This window comes from Artibeus jamaicensis, unplaced genomic scaffold, assembly GCF_021234435.1.
Source record: "Artibeus jamaicensis isolate MK-2021 breed Jamaican fruit bat unplaced genomic scaffold, CSHL_Jam_final scaffold_916, whole genome shotgun sequence".
Classification (NCBI taxonomy): domain Eukaryota; kingdom Metazoa; phylum Chordata; class Mammalia; order Chiroptera; family Phyllostomidae; genus Artibeus; species Artibeus jamaicensis.
This window is the reverse complement of record NW_026522059.1, coordinates 27907719-27920490: the sequence shown is the minus strand read 5'-3', so window position 1 is coordinate 27920490 and position 12772 is coordinate 27907719. Positions and strand designations below refer to the sequence as shown.

General features: G+C 35.6%; 1 protein-coding gene across 9 annotated transcripts in view; it reads left to right on the top strand.

The window, feature by feature from the left end:
* Positions 1-12772, top strand: part of VPS13B (vacuolar protein sorting 13 homolog B) — a 700507-nt gene that overhangs the window by 418679 nt on the left and 269056 nt on the right. For all 9 annotated transcript variants that reach the window (XM_053660831.1, XM_053660829.1, XM_053660828.1 and 6 more), the window contains 2 exons: positions 6101-6227; positions 9997-10140. In XM_053660831.1, coding sequence (XP_053516806.1) covers positions 6101-6227; positions 9997-10140 — 271 coding nt within the window. The remainder of the gene's footprint in view (positions 1-6100; positions 6228-9996; positions 10141-12772) is intronic.

Here is a 12772-nt window from a genome sequence, read left to right as displayed (position 1 = left end):
GTCTGTTGGCACCTCTGCATTGGAATTTCACTACATTTAAAACAGCATGACTTTAAGAGTATATTGGCTACTGTTTCCTTTACATCTTCCAAATCTCATACAACTTTCTCTCTGAGCTCTGAACCAGTCTTATTAGCAAGTTATTACAGAATAAAACCACTACAAGAAGCTAAGTGAGGGAATTTCTTGGCTCGTACAGTGGTAGTTAAACTAGAGCTAAGGGTAGAACCCTGGTTTGCATCCACTTACTTCACTTCTACTTGATGCCCGGACCCCGTACACTTAGGCTGAAGTTCATTGTTTATCACTTTTTTCATTTTCTCTTAGCAACTGGTTTTACTACATCTGGGCTTATTTTGTACTCGGTGGAAATGAAGTGCTGAGCACTAAAGCAACTGGTACTGATGTCTGCCATGTGCGTGTTACACATTCAAATTATTGCTGCTCTTTCATCAGTGCTTTGGGTGTATGGCATGGGGGATGGGAAGTTTATTTTGTAATTATATGAAAATGCCAGTAAGCCTTACTTCTCCAAGTTAATACAATTTTCTTGTTTATAATATTTAAAGGCAATTTGAATAAACTTAAAACTCTACTTGAAAAAGAAATCAGTTCGTTTTTATCATAATAATTTTATTTGTCCCTACCACTACCTATGTTTGATTTCCTTGGGTAATTTTCCCTTCAAACTTCATTGGCAGAGAAATGATTGCAGCATATTCATTTGTTTAAATGTTTTGATACACATGTATCAAATTATATATATTACTCTGTAGGCCTCCCCCCCACCCGACATGAGATATTTTTAGATCATTGTTGCTATATTTGCATAGAAAGCTTAATTTGAATCTGACATGTTCCTAAAATCAATCAGCCCTGTGTTTCTCACAGGATTAGTGACATTGATTTTGTGTTGATACTAAAATCCCTGAAGCATATATTATTGGCCTTAATTCTGAGAGATTGTGACTGTTCCATCTGTCTTTTGATCTTATTTTTACTTTTGAAGTGAGGTCACTGCCCACACGCTCACAGGAGCCCTTGTGTATTTTGATTTGCGATTTATAGAACATTCTCTCTTTCCAGAATTGTACCTGAAAATGTTAACAGGAATATGGATTAAAGCGTCTTCTTTGTTCTTACTCTTCAACCTGAAAACCATCACTTATGTCTTTTTAATTTGCGAGGATGTCAGACTAATGCCTGAGCAGAATTAAACAAGTTGGTCTAATTCCCATACCTCATAGATTAATGCCCAAAGTGACCTACACCTACTCGAATTGTATGATATTTTTAAAGAGATCATTTTAATTTTTTATTTATTCTTGGTTTCCAAGGTGTTGTTTTAATTTATTTTTACTAAAGTATATTTGTCATATAATGACTTCAAGTATACAACATATGACTTTACATTTATATATATTATTTTCTATGATGCAATCACCATATTAAGTCTATAATAGTGTGATAACTTTGCCCAGTGACAGATGGTTTCTTGAATTGGATTTCATGATAAATCCCTTAAACAATCATAGCTTTACATGAGAGCATATGATTTCTCTCCTGCTTAAAGTACCTGGGAACTGGATATGAAAGGAAAAGGGACCCTGGCAGCAGGAAGAAATAGTCAGTTTTCCCTTCTTAGCAGCAAGCAGGAGTTTTCTTCCTCCTATCATTGTCTGAGGATGCCGCTGGCAGCCTGCAAAAGTGGAATAGAGATAAAAAGACAAAGATCTGTCTTGCCCTGTCTTCTTTATATCATAGGATAGTTACTGACAGAGTAAGTACTCAAAAAATTAGAAAATATTTAAATATAATCATAGTAGGATATCCTAACATTTTAAAACTGCCTATATCTTCACTTACTGTAACCTCCATACAGCTTCTACCATGAGGATTGTATGTGTCAGTGTGCACATGCGTGCGTATTCCTGCCCTGACTCAAGCCCGACTGACCAAAGCCCAAAATGGCCAGGTTTCCCTTCTTCGACATTTTATGTTTTAGAGAAGGAACCAAACAAGAGGACACCAACATTTACTTAGAAGTATGTGTACAACACACAGCTTTTACTCATTTTTCTGCATAACTTTGTGAGCATGCTACGTGATGCAGCAGTGAATGGTAAAAGCTTTGGGAATGTAGTAAGTCATGTGACCATGTGCCCCTCCCTTGGTAAACCCCTGCTTATGATGGGGTTTTTCCAGGAAGTATCCACCCATGTGCTATGAAAAATAGAGGCATTTATTGGGCAAGATACAATATACAAGAAAACATTGTACATAGGACAGTGATGCCTCAGTCCCCTTCAAAGTAGGCACCTTGGGACCTCACACAGTTCTCCCAATTGCCATCAGCTGCCCCATTGTATTTTCCTGAATCTCATCAGTGGTCTGAAACCTCTTTCCCCTTTCCAAGGTGATTTTAGTTTTGGAAAAAGCCAGAATCACAGGGCACCAAATCTGAGCTGTACGGGGGCTGAGTCACCTAGGTGACGAGATGTTTCACCCAAAATTTCTTCCTTGTGATGAAGCTGCCAATCACCAGTTGCTCATAGCTGTGGCCTTCTGAATCATCTGGATGGTTTTAGTGGAGGAATGGTCGAGCTTAATGCAAAATTTGATGCAGATTCATTTCTGTACTCAGTCATTTTGAATGTGACAGCCACAGAGTACACATGCTCACTTAACAGCAGCCTCTACCACCCCCAAACCTAGTACAGTGAAGTCATCATTGTTCACACATACACATTCCAGCCCACTCTCCTTGGCTGCCAGGTTACATTGATATCATGCAAACTGTTCTCATTATATTAAAAATGGTTGGATTTTTTTCTGGACAGACCTTGTATATCCTGAATGCATGATTTCTAATGTCCGTTTCTTTGAGTAACTTTCATCAATCCCTTGGTTTCTCTTTTGTTTTAAAGTTTTTCCTTGGGGAAAAAAAGAGCTATCAAGTAGAAGTAGGTGTAGGAGTTCCAGACTATAGATATAAACGACTAGAAACTATAACCAGAGCCTCTCAGTAAAATGGAATTAAGTAGATATTTCAATATAGACATGTGCTTAAGACTTTCTTTAGAGGATGTAGTAAATGTAGCAGTTGTGATCTCCATCACAAATATATTAAACATAGTTTCAGTTTGTTAACTTGTTTGTTTTGAGGAGAGGAATTTTTTGTTTGGACCTTTTCCTAAAGAATGTACTGCAGAAAAAAAAAAAAAAGAATGTACTCCAGCAGTCTTCATATCCCCGAAAGAGGATATGAAACAGCCCCAAAGAGCTGCTCTGTGCACACAGAGACTACGGCATAGTTTGTTGTCTTTCGGTGGAATGTTTGGGAAACCTTAGTACCATGTCTCCTAGTCTTTTTTGTTATGCGATTTTTGAAGTATGGTCCTTAAACTGCTTCAATATTACCTACAAAGTCATACCAAAAATGTATGGAAGGTGGACAGAAGAACCTTAGTTTAACTATGCTTAGCCTTAGAAAAATGACCACAGCCTTCCTATACCTGTGTTTTCATGAGTGTGTGTGGTATGTAATTATGCCTTCTTGCTTAGTAACAATTTCAGAGAAACTACTGTTCTTTACTTGCAATCTACTCCTCCCACAGCTAAACAAAGTAGCTTTTGTTAACACATAGGATTACTTTCCTGTTATTTGATTAGCACCTTATGATAGTCAATGTTTTTTTCATCCTCAAAGAGGGTTTTATAACTTCCTGTCATCTTTGTTTCTATGTATAATGCAAAGGTATATTAAATCATTGTTATATTAGAGCATATCAGAGAAATATTTCTTTTGCAAGTCTTCTAAACACTATGTCTTTACATGCTGTAATCAGTTTTCTCTAGCTCATTTTAATATATTTTATTATAGATGATTAGCTATTTCAGGAAGATGTGTCTAATTGTGGACTTTATCATATTTACCTAGTCCAAGAATCATTGTATTTCTTGAATCTGTGTATTCCTATATTTCATCAGTTCTGAAGAATTCTCAGCCATTATCTCTTTAATATTATCTCATTTTTCTTCTTTTCTCTCTTTTTGGAATGGCAATTAAATATGTCAGACTTGCCCCTTTAACTTTTATTTTAAACTTCCAATTTTAAAATTTATTAAATTCCTGGAGTTTTCTCATGTAAATTTTAGTTTACTAAATTTTCTTAAATCTAAATTACTGTTTATCCATCTATTATATATTTAATCTTAGTAACTATGTTTTTCATTTTTGGAAGTTCTGTTTGGTTGTTTTCTTAATCTTTTTTTTAATAGTACTTTTTTTTTCATTCATGTGTTTATTATATCCTATATGTCTGAGTTTTAAACAAATGTATTTTATTGTCCATATGTAGTAATTTTATTATCAGAAGTTCTCAATAATGAATCTGATAATGGGGTTGAATTCTCCTGTTGCTAATAAAGAATAATTTTTGGTGGGTGTATAAAACCATCTGTGATTAGGTGCTTATCTTCAGTGGTCTTTGTCCCTGAGAATCCTTTTTGTCGTTTTGAGAGAATGTTTTCCAGAGAGGTTTTGCATCCATTTTTGATAGCTGCCTCAGGGCTATCAAAGGTCTGTTGCCACTTTTATATAAATAACTCAGAATGGGTATTTTTGGACTGATACCGTAACATAAATTAAGCTATGAAACAAACAGGATTATTCTTTTTTTTTTTTTTTCCAGGGATAGCTCTTTTTTTCAACAAAAGAGAGTCTCCCTCTCTTTTGCCAGAGAGGGAGACTTCCTCATCCTTTTCTTTTTCTGACAGCAGATATTTTTCCAGCCCTGTAAGGGCTCCAGATATATAGATGGACGGCTTACTTCGAAATCCTTCCCTGTCAGGGATGTAAGAATTAGCCCGTGGTCTCCATGTGGCCATTAAAAACTATTCCCTTGGTTCACTGAGAGTGATGCTGTCCTTGAAAGCATCCTCAGTGCCAGTTAATACTATGAGTTTTGCTTCTCTCTTTGTTATTTTAAGCCATAGACTGTTGTTTAGTAAATGTTGGGAGAATTTAATTTTTGTAGTTATTTTTCAGTGTTATGTTTTTCTTTATAATTCATTATTGAAAATATTTGAATCTAAAAAAATTAGTGATTTTTAAAGTGTATATTATAGCATCAAATATATTGTATTATTTCATAAAATGAAAACTAAGAATATGAATACTAGAACTGAAGATCTGTACTAGCACAAGTTTTGGTTTCTCAATAATATTTTCCAATTTTACCTTCTACCATGTATGCAATACTTCATTTGAAATTATTGGCAACTTTTAATGTGGAATAGAAATGCCATGCTACATAACTGCTCAAAAGTGAGAAGGTCTAAAGAAGAATTAAAATAGAGGCCGAATACTATTCTGGGGTCATCCCGCCTACTATGCCCAATTGTGTAATCTTTGCTCCCACCGGGTGTCGTCCCTGAGCCGCCTCTCCTTACAGATAATGTGGGACTGATGGTGCTCCTCACTCCACATACAGGGCTGCTGTGAAGCAGCATTTAGTATGAAAGTCAGAAAAGGCATTTCACAAATTGTAAAGGCAGTAATAATCAGTGTGCTCAGATAGTTCTTAAAGCATTTAAAAAGAAGAGGTCAACGATTAAGAGGATATGCTTATGAACTTAGCAAGGTTGGTAAGGTGTCAGTTGTCAGTTACAAAGTCAGAAATATTAAAAATAGGAAAAGAAATGTATTGCAACACAATGAGATTATTGGTAACAAAAATACTAAGCTCTTTGTAAAAACAAAAGGAATTAAAAACAAAAGTAATTTTTTGCTTTGCTTTACAGGCCTGTGTTCAATCCACCGAGCTACACCAGCCAGGGCTAAAAGTAATTTTTGAAAGGTGCTAAGATGCAACTAATATGAAATGATAAATTACATCTGGATTTCTCAGTGATTTTTTGAAATTTTTATAAATCAGAAGTACTGAAGTTACAGAACTATAATTATAAAATACGTAAATAGGAATGCCCAAAATAATGATTTTTGTCATACATATTTTAGTACAAAGACTTATAAAAATTGATTGAAACTTGCTTGAAAAAAATGAAATAGCTAACAATAATGTACTTTATTTTTTAGCATACGGCGGCATCAAGAAAGAAGAGCAATTATGACTCCCATTTTAACAGATTTTTCTGTCCGAATAACTGGAGCACCTGCCATCATTTTCACCAAAATAATTTCTCCAGAAAATACACATACTGAGGTTAGAACTTAATTTAGGTCTCATTTGGTCTAAATAAGGGAGCAGCTCTTCTTTGTTTGCTAGGGGTCTGAACAGTTTCAACCCACAGACTATCAGATTAGCTTGTTGTTAACTGGTTACTGTTACAGCTATTATCAAGCACTTTCCAGTACCATTCAGTTGCTACTTTTTATGTACTAACTCATTTAACCCTCATGATAATCCTATTAGCTTATCCCACTATCCTCATTTATGTGTGAAACTCTGAAGTATAAAAAGCTTACCCCAAATAACTTACCCAAATTTTCACAAGTCGTAAGTGGCCAAGTATGCTATGAACCCAGCTGGTCTGGCTCCAGACTACACACACCCTGTACAATCTCCTTCTAATGAAAGCAGCACTAATAATGACAGTAACTTAGTGTTCTCCCCTGTATTACCCTATGGAGAGAGTTCTGCTTGCATTATCTTATTTAGTCTTCACAATATCCTTATGAGATAGATATTATTAGTATCCGTATTTTATGGATGAATAAAACTGAGACCAAGTTATTAGCCAGTTACTAGTAGGTCCATGTTTCAAATCTGATCACTGTGTATCAGTGCCTCCATACCTAGAATAGAAATGTAATAATAATGTGATTCATCAGAACTTTAAAAAGTTTTTCATTAGAAAGAAATTGAAGAAGATATAAATAGATGGAAGAATTACCATTATTTTGGATAGGAAGAATTAACATAATTAAAATGTGTATGCTACCCAAAGCGTCTATAGAGCCAGTACAATTCTTATCAAAATACCAATGGTATATTTCATAAAACAAGAACAAACAATCCAAAAAATTGTTTGCATCCACAGAAGAGCCCGAATAGCCACAGCCATCTTGAGAAAGAAAAAAAAAATGGAAGAATTGTGCTAGCCAATATCACACTATACTGTAAGACTACAGTAGTCAGGTACACCATGATACTGGTATAAAAACAGACCTATAGATTGATTAAACAGAACAGAGAGCCCAGAAATAAGCCCTTGCCTATATAAGCAATTAACATATGACAGAGGAGGTAAGAACATACAGTCAGATAAAACCAGTCTATTGAATAAATGGTTTGGGGAAAATTGGACACATACATGCAAAAATAATGAAACAGACCATCTCTTTACACTATATACAAGAATAAACTCAAAATGGAGTAAAAATTAAATATAAGACCTGAAACCATAAAACTCTTAGAAGAAAAATAGGTAGTAAACTCTGACATTTCCGTTAGCACTATTTTTTCTGATATATCTTCTTGGGCAAGGGAAGCAAAAGAAAGAACAAAGGGAACTTCATCAGACTAAAAATTCTTTGCACAGCAAAGGAAACCATCAACACAAACAAAAGACAACCTATTTAATGGAAGAATATACTCACCAATGATACATTGATAGGGGGTTAATACCCAAAATATAAAGAAATACAACTCAGTACCAAAAAGAAACAAATTTAATTAGAAAATGGGAGAAGACCTCAAGAGACACTTCCAAAGAGGACATACAGATGGCCAATAGATATGTAAAAAGATGCTTAGCACCACTAGTTATCAGTGAAATGCAATTAAAGCTACAGTGAGGTGTCACCTGTAAGAATGGCTATCATCAATAAACCAGCAAACAGGTGCTGGCAAGGATGTGCAGTTAATGGGAATGCAGATTGGTGCAGCCAGTGTGAAAAGCAGTATGAAGTTTCCTCAAAAAAATTGAAAATGGAGTTGCCTTATGACCCAGTGAACCACTTCTGGGTATATATATATATGCAAAGAAACTGAAAACAGTAATTCAGAAGAATATATGCACCCCTGTGTTCATTTCAGCATCATTTGCAATAGTGAAGGTATGGAAGCAGCCCAGGTGCCCATCAATAGATGAGTGGCTAACAAAGCTGTGGTACCTGTATACAGGAGAATGTTACTCAGCCATAAAAAGAATGGGATCTTACCATTTATGACAACATGGGTGGACCTACAGGATACTGTCCTAAGTGAAATAAGTCAATTAGGGAAGTAAATATAGCATACGATTTTATATATATGTGGAATTTAAGTAACAAAATGAACAAACAAACAAAATTGAAACAGACGTGTATACTTGCATATAGAGAACAGACTGATGATTACCAGAGGGAAGGGGTATTAAGGGACTGTGTGAAAAACGTAAAGGGATTAAGAAGCACGAGGCAGTAGTTACAAAATAGTCATGGGGAGATAAAGCACAGCATAGGAAATATAGTCAATAATGTCATAATAACTATTGTTGTCCAGTGGGTACTGGAAAAACTGGTGTGAACACTTGGTGAATTATAAAATTATTGGTGCTGTACACATGAAAGTAATACAAAATAATATTGAATGGAAACCATAATCTAAAAAATGAAAACAGAGTTCTTCATACAAATTTGTTGTACTAAAAATTTTATGAACTTTAATTAGTTACAGGCAATTGTTATGAAAAATTCACAAAAATTAAGGACAAATTAAATATAATTCATGCTACTATAAACTTTATATTCCCTTAGTTTTTTTAAAACAATATATTTGTATGTTATCTTATTTGATGTTTATATGAGCCCAATAGGGAAAGTTAGGTTATCTACAGTTGTATAAAAATTAAATCTACTAATACCTTACAGTTACTTAGTAACACAATTGGTTTAAAATACATGAATATATTTCTTTTCATCATTACTTGGAGGAGTAAAATAATAATTCTAACTATACTGAGTAAACACAGGGAACTTGTAGGGAAAAAAAAAGGATAATCATTTTTGACATGCTGTTGTTTATGACTTTATTAAAACCCGCTCTAAGCTATTTAGTTTGTGTCTGGACCAGTCATAAGTCTCCTTAAATCTCTCCCCTTGGATGACACTAATATGGAGAAGGTTTGTTGGATGTTTCCAGACATTTGAACGTTGTTCACATGCACTTCATGACAAGAGGCAGTACTTCTGCTTGTTAAGTGAAGCTTCTGGATTGTTTTTCATTTCTGTTCCTCTTGCCTGAATGGTTTTCCAGCAATGAATGTTCAAGTAACTCAGTTGTGCAGAACAGCACCAGTTAAGTAGTGGACATCTAGCTAATGCTGCCAAGATTTGAGCAGTTTGAAGAAGTTAAATTAATTAGTCTAGCTATTTTTGGCTTCAGCACTCTATTTTGTTATAAATCATTTGGAACGTATCCTTTGGAGACTACTCAGACCGTACCACTTGTGATTATAATTGCTTGCCGACAATTACCCGTTTGTATCTGTCTGCCCAACTGGACTGTAATCTCCTCAAGAGCAGGTTGCCCTTCAAGGCCAGCCTTTTTTTCTATGTGCTGTTTCTGCCACACCAGTATAGAGCATGGTGATGAGGAGATGCTCAGTAAATATCTGTTGGTTTGAATACATAAGCAAGGCTTTGCTTAAGAATTATATTACTTACTGAAACGATGATAATGGTTTGAGGTATGCAAAAGCCAAATGTACATGAAATGGTGAAAATTCTCGTTGTTAGTTTTGTTGCCCTGTAACCAGCACACAGCATGGTGCACAGCAGGCCCTCATAAATGTTTATTAAGTTAATCCATTAAATTGTGTCAAGTATCTGTGCTCACCATTTCTGCTGTTCTCATTAACAAATGAACTCGAATCCCAAAGGAATTCATCAACGTAATAAAGGTCAAATAAGTAAGAATGATAAATTATCATCTAATGGCTATCATGTTTCTTCATCTGGATTCAACTTTTTTTTTTTTCGCCCTTCAGGAGATTTTAGTGTGTGGCCATTCTTTAGAAGTGAATATAACCACAAACCTGGATTTCTTCCTAAGTGTGGCTCAAGTTCAACTCTTACATCAGTTAATAGTAGCAAATATGACTGGACTGGAACCATCAAGCAAGGCCACAGAGGTAACTGTTACCCGATTTTGATTAGACATACCGCATTTGTGCCAGCTTCACATTCATGATAGGAAAACTTGCTGAAATGCTTTCTGCTAATTATTCTATACTTAATTTTATTCAGAATGTGGTCATAAATCATTTGGGGTTGGTATTTTTTACTTTTGAAATTTGTTTGGTCCTCTTTCCTATAATTTATCATGCACTTTTCAGAGTTGCTATGGCCTAGGCTCAGAAAAGCCTCTGTTAAAAACATGATTTTATTACCCTGTTGCAGTTTTTAAAGTACAATGCAAGAAACGTGGTATAGTTTTTACTTACTCAGATACATTAAAGGGATAGGCCTGTTTTGGAAGTGAACTTTGTAGGAGTACTATGGGAATATCTTCAAATAAATAACTTCTAAAGCGTTTGTTTCACATGCTTAGTGAGAAATGGGCACAATCGTGAGTTGAATGTCTGCCTAGAATTTTAATTCTGATCTGGTGTTCATTGGAACCCTGTATTACAACCACAAAGCATGTCACCGTGAAACAAAGCTGCTTGTTAGATGTTTCTCAAGATATATTTTCTTTGTTTTTGTTTCCATACTTCTCCAATCATATCTGTGCTTAGAGTAAATCTATAAAACCTCAAGTGAAGAAACCGTTACTCTAAGAAAAGAACATTATTTTTGTCCTGAGTTACACAGAAGGCTGTACGTTGTATTTATCAGAAGGAAGGGAGAGAAGAGGTATTCGCTGAGAGCCACTTGATGCCAGGCAGCATGCCAGGTGTTTCCATGCAAGTTGGCTCGTCACTCTTGAAGCGTGCTGTCACGGCCATCCCGTGGGGTGGAGACGGGCTCTCTCTGGGGCGCAGACTCGGGTCTCGGGCCCAGAGACACTGAGTGGCCGCCCGCCTGGCCTCACATCAGGGCAGTCTGCGGTGGATCTGAGCGTTGAGTTCAGGTCTTTCAGGGCTGTGCTCTGTCCATTTTGCCGCAGCTGATATAACAGCACTGTTACGGCAGTCTTTCAGTCTTGTTTTTTAAGTATGTGAAACAGTTTATTCTTATATCATTGTCTTCACTTCCTGCATTCTTTTCTTTTATTCATAATTTTCTATTGTTGTTCAATTACAGTTGTCCTCCAGTCTTCTTTATTTAAAAACCTTTTTAATGGTAAATTTTAACTTTCATAAATAATAATTCTCTAGCTAGATTATTTTTTACCACCTGTGCTTTCTGTTTGTTTAGCACCTTTTTTCAAAGGTCTGTACAGCTATATGTATTCTCCAAAATACTGACTTTTCCTCAGTGTATGTTAGAGCAGGGGTGTCAGACTCATTTTCACCAGGGGCCACATCAGCCTCGCGGGTGCCTTCCAAGGGCCAAGTGTAATTTCAACTCCTTAACAGTGGAGTTACATGTATACAGTCCTGAAATTATTTTGGCCCTTGAAGCAAACTGGGTAGGAAGCAGTATTTTACATTCCTGTGTTATCTGTGCCGCTTTTGTGAACGTCTCGCATCACTTAAATCTACCTTAGATTTCTGGTGTGTTTTAGGAATTTATACAACTTAGCACACTTCTCCTTAAATATTTACCTATCTACCTGTAATGCCTATTAGTAGGGTCTGATGTTAGTAAGTAAAGGGACACTCAGCTTACTAGCAGCACTTACTGAGGTGCAGAGTCACCCCTCAGAGTTCTGTAAATGAACGAGGTACTGTTTTTGCTGTTTTAAAAATGTGCCTGTGGCCTTTTGTTGCTTCTGGGAGATAATGTTAAAAGTACAGACACTATACTGAAATACAGTACAGACTACACTGAAAAGTGGTTACAATTGTAAATTTTATTTTATGTGCATTTTACCACTGTTTAAAAAGAAAAAAAAGTATAGGCTCTAGTGAGGGAGGGCAATTATCTATGAAAATTTTAATAGTAAAAAAAGACCTTCAGTGAAATAGAAGAATATTTTTCTATCCGTAAATGATTAGCACAACTTATATCCAATAGTCAAAGAACACAAGGTATTTTAGCATCAGAGAATACACTGCTTACACTGTCACAGTGTATTTTGAAAGTGTATTTTAAAACAACCATAGGATTGTAATTTTCAAAAATTCTTTTTGAGAATTAAAAACATAGGAAAATTGAATGTGGCTGAGTTATTGGGGAAGTGAAGGAAAGGGTATGCATCTGTTAAAGATCTGTGTCACACAATTTAACACATGACTTATTCATTTCTGGAATTTTTTATGTAATATTTTTGAACCATAGTTGACCAAAAGTTACTAAAACTTCAGAAAGTGGAAGCATGAGTAAAGGAGGACTACTGTGTCTCCTGTTTGATCCATGAAAGTCATTTGTCTTTCCTAAATAAAGGTACAAGTATTTGTTCTTCCCAGAGAAGCCATTTCTTTCTGCTTCCTTTTCCCTGCTAAGCATGTTATATGAGCCTTTAACTTTAATTCTTTATATATATATTTTATTGATTATGCTATCACAGTTGTCCCATTTTACCCCCTTCATTCCCCTCCACCCTACACACCCTCTCCCACCTACATTCCCCACCTTTAGTTCATATCCATGTGTCATAAGTTCTTTAGCTTCTACATTTCCCACACTACTCTTGGCCTCCCCCTGTCTATTTTCTCC